Here is a 6,635-nt window from a genome sequence, read left to right as displayed (position 1 = left end):
GGTGTTGGCATCATGTCATGCTTTAGCTATTGAAAAAGCTTGTAGGTCTGCTATTTTTGAAGAATCGAAGAACGACTGACATAGAAAGATAGCTTTTTCAGAAAACCATCAGGACGTAGAAGACATTTATAGAATCTGATCTCAGGTCAGAATGGGTTAAAATAAGTGATATAAATATTTATGTAAATCTCTGTGGGGGGGAAAAGAATATGAATGGACGATTTATTTTCCCAGTGGGTCCATGAATGAATCCACGCTCACTGCTCTGCCCTGTGGGGTCTGGCCTCCGTCTCTGACTCTGTGTGTGTCCCCCCCCCCCAGGACAAGTCGTCCCAGGCCCTCAGTCTGAGCAACGTGGCGGGGGTCTTCTACATCCTGGTGGGCGGGCTGGGCCTCGCCATGCTGGTGGCGCTCATCGAGTTCTGCTACAAGTCACGCAACGAGGCCAAGAGGATGAAGGTGAGTTCTGATACAAGTCACGCAACGAGGCCAAGAGGATGAAGGTGAGTTCTGATACAGGTCAGAGGTCGCAGTGCAGTGAGCGCTAGCATCACAGTTTTTAATAGCACAGGGATTAATAGCACAGGCAGACTCTTCACATACTAGAGCAATAGGTGTCAGAGCTGGCATGATCGATCGTGTCGAATGCTGCACTAAGGTCCAGCAGTAGCAGCACTGAACATTCTCCGACATCAGCTTTCATGATGATATCGCTGGAGACTCTTAAGGAGTGCAGTTTCAGTACTATGTTTTTGGTGGAAGCCAGACTGAAACTTGTCAAATAAGTTATTTTGGTTGAGAGAGTGCAATAATTGGTTACAGACAACCTTTTCTAACACCTTGGAGATGAACGGGAGTTTCGAGATTGGTCGATAGTTGCTGTGGACTGATGGGCCTAGGCGGTTGAATAGTTGCATGTTTGAAATAATCAGGAACGCAGCCAGAGGAAATAGAACTGTTGATGATGGACAGAATGAAAGGGCTTAAACTGTTGAAAACTGTTTTTAAGAGTGAAGTGGGGATAATGTCAGCGGGGATAAATGATGGATTCATATGTGTAACAATCGGTATGAGTTCTTCTATGGAGATTGTACTTCGATGAGACAGTGTGGGGACAGGGGCAGAGACTAGTGTAGGCAGAACAGCTATGGAGGAAGAGGTTATATTGGACCGAATATTATTTACTTTGTCGAGAAAAAATGATAGAAAAAGCTCACAGTCGTTATCGGAGTGAATATAGGAATAGGAGGTGCAGCTGGATTAACTAGAGTGTTGATTACAGAAAAAATAACTTTTGGCATAGTGAGTCATGGACTGACGTCAGTCATCTACGACACACCAACTTGGCCTACATGTGACATCATGTCTACGTCACACGTAGGCCCGCTAACCTATATAAGTAACACCAGAGGAACTCCACCTCCTGCTTCACGTTGTCACTCTGCTACCATCATCGGGACAAATATGTTTGTATTTGGGGGCTGGGGGGGTCAGTACTACAACACCATCACAGTGTTTGACACAGAGACCAACCAATGGATGAACACACTTTCTGCACAGCCTCTTCCAGATGGACGCCGGAGTCATTCATCCTTTTCCTACAATGGAGAGCTGTACATATTTGGTGGCAGGAACAATAACCAGGACTTCAATGATATGTGGAAATTCAGTCCAGAGAATAAGACCTTCACCTGGAAGAAGGTTGAGTCCAAAAAGAATGCTCCATGTTTATACTCAACATGTAGTCACATGGTATTCTGTTGCATGGTGGGAGATCGTATCATCCTCTTTGGAGGACAAAGATCATACAACACAGTCAATGATGACCTGTATGTCTTAGACTTGAGTCCTAGTCTGAAGACTTTATGCAAGCTGGGAGTTATTCAGTACGGTCTGGAGCAGTCTGAACTCCCACACAACATCAGGTGGGAACTGGCAGCCATGACTACCAACAGCCAATAGGAACTGGCAGCCATGACTACCAACAGCCAATAGAAGAAAATAACAGCCCACAAAAAAAAAGAAAGAAACAAGTTATAAGGAGGGAAAAAAGGAAAAATAAAGCTGGTAGCAACACTGCCCTCCACAGCCAGAGTGCAGTAACTACATTATTAAACATCACAGACAAACAAACGTAGAAGCAACAATGTACCCCCCCCCCCCCCCCCAAGACAAAGGCACAACAGGACAAATAATAAAATTAGACATGAAACAATAAATAAATACATAAAAACACAGGCCACATCATGGGTCACACAGACACAGGGCTCCATTTTAGCCTATTTTTACTATTTTGCTAAACATTTTTGAATACTTAAAATGGTCAGTCTAGCTCAGAACTTGTGTATGTAGACTGGCTAGTTGAACTATTCAAAAATGTTTTTCAAAGTAGTAAAAAAAGACAAAGAAGTTTAGGGATAAGGGGTTTAGCGGTGACGGAAATGGAGCCCATAGTGTTGTACACTTGTGAAAGAAGCATTGTGTGTTTTCTACAATCCACTGTCTACGTATGGGTCACACCCAGCAGTCTGTTTTAACTACATATGGGTCACACCCAGCAGTCTGTTTTAACTACATATGGGTCACACCCAGCAGTCTCTGTTTTAACTACATATGGGTCACACCCAGCAGTCTGTTTTAACTACATATGGGTCACACCCAGCAGTCTGTTTTAACTACATATGGGTCACACCCAGCAGTCTGTTTTAACTACATATGGGTCACACCCAGCAGTCTGTTTTACTACATATGGGTCACACCCAGCAGTCTGTTTTAACTACATATGGGTCACACCCAGCAGTCTGTTTTAACTACATATGGGTCACACCCAGCAGTCTGTTTTAACTACATATGGGTCACACCCAGCAGTCTGTTTTAACTACATATGGGTCACACCCAGCAGTCTGTTTTAACTACATATGGGTCACACCCAGCAGTTTCTGTTTTAACTACATATGGGTCACACCCAGCAGTCTGTTTTAACTACATATGGGTCACACCCAGCAGTTTCTGTTTTAACTACATATGGGTCACACCCAGCAGTCTGTTTTTATTACATATGGGTCACACCCAGCAGTCTGTTTTAACTACATATGGGTCACACCCAGCAGTCTGTTTTAACTACATATGGGTCACACCCAGCAGTCTCTGTTTTAACTACATATGGGTCACACCCAGCAGTCTGTTTTAACTACATATGGGTCACACCCAGCAGTCTGTTTTACTACATATGGGTCACAACCAGCAGTCTGTTTTTACTACATATGGGTCACACCCAGCAGTCTCTGTTTTAACTACATATGGGTCACACCCAGCAGTCTGTTTTACTACATATGGGTCACACCCAGCAGTCTGTTTTACTACATATGGGTCACACCCAGCAGTCTGTTTTAACTACATATGGGTCACACCCAGCAGTCTGTTTTAACTACATATGGGTCACACCCAGCAGTCTGTTTTACTACATATGGGTCACACCCAGCAGTCTGTTTTACTACATATGGGTCACACCCAGCAGTCTGTTTTTACTACATATGGGTCACACCCAGCAGTCTCTGTTTTAACTACATATGGGTCACACCCAGCAGTCTGTTTTAACTACATATGGGTCACACCCAGCAGTCTGTTTTAACTACATATGGGTCACACCCAGCAGTCTCTGTTTTAACTACATATGGGTCACACCCAGCAGTCTGTTTTAACTACATATGGGTCACACCCAGCAGTCTCTGTTTTAACTACATATGGTCACACCCAGCAGTCTGTTTTAACTACATATGGGTCACACCCAGCAGTCTGTGTTTTAACTACATATGGGTCACACCCAGCATTAACTACATATGGGTCACACCCAGCAGTCTGTTTTACTACATATGGGTCACACCCAGCAGTCTGTTTTAACTACATACTTCAGAGGATGCAGGTGAGTTCTGATACAAGTTACACATTCAGGACGGAACTACATATTTTCAGATGACATGATTTTTGGGTGACATGTGAATCAGTGACATCACAACGGTGAGAACATGGCATGTTTTGTACATAGCTGGAATGGTGATTATTGATTAATCATGACTAATTCATGTTTAAGCTGTGATCAATCAGAATAAATAGTGTTATCGTTTGACAACCCCATATATATTAAAGCAATAAGCCACAACAGGTCTCAGGTTGCCGGGTATTTTACAATGGCTGGGAGGCGTAGGCAGACCCGACGCGCAAAAACGGTTACAAACATATAGCAATTTTAAAGGGACACTTCACCCTTTTTGCAAAAAAATATATGTTAATGACGTTTAGAAGCTTTAGAACACTTTCCTGGAGATCTTTATGTGTGTAATATGTGGTTTTAGATATTTTAGATTATAGCAGTGAGCCTGTTGTCTCTGATGTCATGGACACTGGGCTCACTTCCTTCCTGGACTACATGTTGTCTCAGTAAGACAGCTCTCCCCCTATCCACAAGGAGGAGCAGTGCACCAAAGAATTATGGGAATTGTAGTCCAGGAAGGTAGTGAGACCAGTGTCCATGACATCAGAGACAACAGGCTCACTGCTACAATCTAAAATAACTAAAACCACATAATACACACATAAAGACCCCCAGGAAAGTGATCTAAAGCTTCTAAACGTCATTAACATATATTTTTTTGCAAAAAGGGTGAAGTGTCCCTTTAAGTAACCTAATAAAACTATTCAATTCACAAAAGTAGCTACGCTTTGCGCCACCAGAGGGAGCCACATCACTTCCTCATTTTGCTCAGCAAGTAGGCTATGTGACGGGAGAATAGCGCTTGATGTCTTTACGGGGCTGCCTGGAGCCACACATTCACAGTCATATGAGCCGGGCGGTGCTTAGACGACACCGCACGGTATGGGTTTGCAAAGCAATCAAGCGCTCCCCTTCCCCAGTACAGCTGCAGAGATTGCGGAATCAGCTGCGAATGATATAAAGTGATTGAAGGCGTGGGTTATCGGTGACATTTACACCGGTCACGTGCCGGTAACCAGCCAATCAGAATCAAGTATTGGGACTACCCGTTTTAGAAACACACACATATATTATAACCCATTCTGACCGGGCACCCATTTTGGTGTCGGCATCATGTTATGCTTTAGCTATTTAAAAACAGCAGATCTACAAGCTCGTATCGCGCCACCGAGTGGCGCGATACGAGCTTGTAGGTCTGCTATTTTTGAAAAATCGATGAGCGACTGACATTTTTTTAATCTGATCTCAGGTCAGAATGGGTTCATCAGACCAGTGTGTGTCCGGCGGAAACCTCGTATGAATCTGATCTCAGGTCAGAATGGGATAATGATCTCTCTCTCTCTCTCTCTCTCTCTCTCTCCACAGCTGACCTTCACGGAGGCCATGAGGGCCAAGGCGCGTCTCTCCATCACGGGCAGCGTGGGCGAGAACGGCCGCGTGCTGACCCCCGACTGCCCCAAGGCGGTGCACGCCGGGCCCGTCCGCCAGAGCTCCGGCCTGGCCCTGGTCTCCTCCGAGCTCCCCTGAGCCAGCCGGAGCGTCCACAGTGTGCCTTATCGCCCAGACCCCCGTCTCCCTCCCCCTCCTCCTCCTCCTCACCCCCCCGTACCCCCCGGACCCCTCCTCACCCCCCGTTACCCCCCTCACCGCCACACACCTAACCTCGCGTCACCGCGGAAAAAAAGTCTTCGTTTTTCTCATCAGCTTTGCAGAAACTGATCAACGATTCTTTGACTTCCTTAGTTCTGGTCAACGTGGTCGAGACTAGACCTATAACGGCCGATGGGATACTAAGCCTCCCACGGCCAATGGGACGCTAAGACCCCACGGCCAATGGGACGCTATAAGCCCCACGGCCGATTGGGACGCTAATCCCGCTAATCCCGCTCCCCCACCGCGACCAATGACTAGAGAGACTGACCCACCGCGACCAATGACTAGAGAGACTGACCCACCGCGACCAATGACTAGAGAGACTGACCCACCACGACCAATGACTAGAGAGACTGACCCACCGCGACCAATGACTAGAGAGACTGACCCACCGCGACCAATGACTAGAGAGACTGACCCACCGCGACCAATGACTAGAGAGACACCACGACCAATGACTAGAGAGACTGACCCACCGCGACCAATGACTAGAGAGACTGACCCACCGCGACCAATGACTAGAGAGACTGACCCACCACGACCAATGACTAGAGAGACTGACCCACCGCGACCAATGACTAGAGAGACTGACCCACCGCAACCAATGACTAGAGAGACTGACCCACCGCGACCAATGACTAGAGAGACTGACCCACCGCGACCAATGACTAGAGAGACACCACGACCAATGACTAGAGAGACTGACCCACCACGACCAATGACTAGAGAGACTGACCCACCGCGACCAATGACTAGAGAGACTGACCCACCGCGACCAATGACTAGAGAGACACCACGACCAATGACTAGAGAGACTGACCCACCACGACCAATGACTAGAGAGACTGACCCACCACGACCAATGACTAGAGAGACTGACCCACCGCGACCAATGACTAGAGAGACTGACCCACCGCGACCAATGACTAGAGAGACACCACGACCAATGACTAGAGAGACTGACCCACCACGACCAATGACTAGAGAGACT

At 46.6% G+C, this 6,635-nt stretch overlaps 1 protein-coding gene across 1 annotated transcript in view; it reads left to right on the top strand.

Moving 5' to 3' along the window:
• Nucleotides 1-5,518, top strand: part of LOC310872626 (glutamate receptor 4) — a gene marked incomplete at both ends in the record, with an annotated part of 210,722 nt that extends 205,204 nt beyond the window's left edge. Inside the window, 2 exons of the mRNA XM_083784656.1 lie at nt 322-459; nt 5,357-5,518. Of these exons, the coding sequence (XP_083640782.1) occupies nt 322-459; nt 5,357-5,518 (300 nt within the window). The remainder of the gene's footprint in view (nt 1-321; nt 460-5,356) is intronic.
• Nucleotides 5,519-6,635: the final 1,117 nt, after the last annotated feature.

The sequence above is a fragment of the Protomyctophum parallelum genome (genome assembly GCF_964188405.1).
Source record: "Protomyctophum parallelum genome assembly, chromosome: 1".
Lineage (NCBI taxonomy): Eukaryota > Metazoa > Chordata > Actinopteri > Myctophiformes > Myctophidae > Protomyctophum > Protomyctophum parallelum.
The sequence above is the reverse complement of the archived record's forward strand: the minus strand, read 5'-3'. Positions and strand labels throughout refer to the sequence as shown.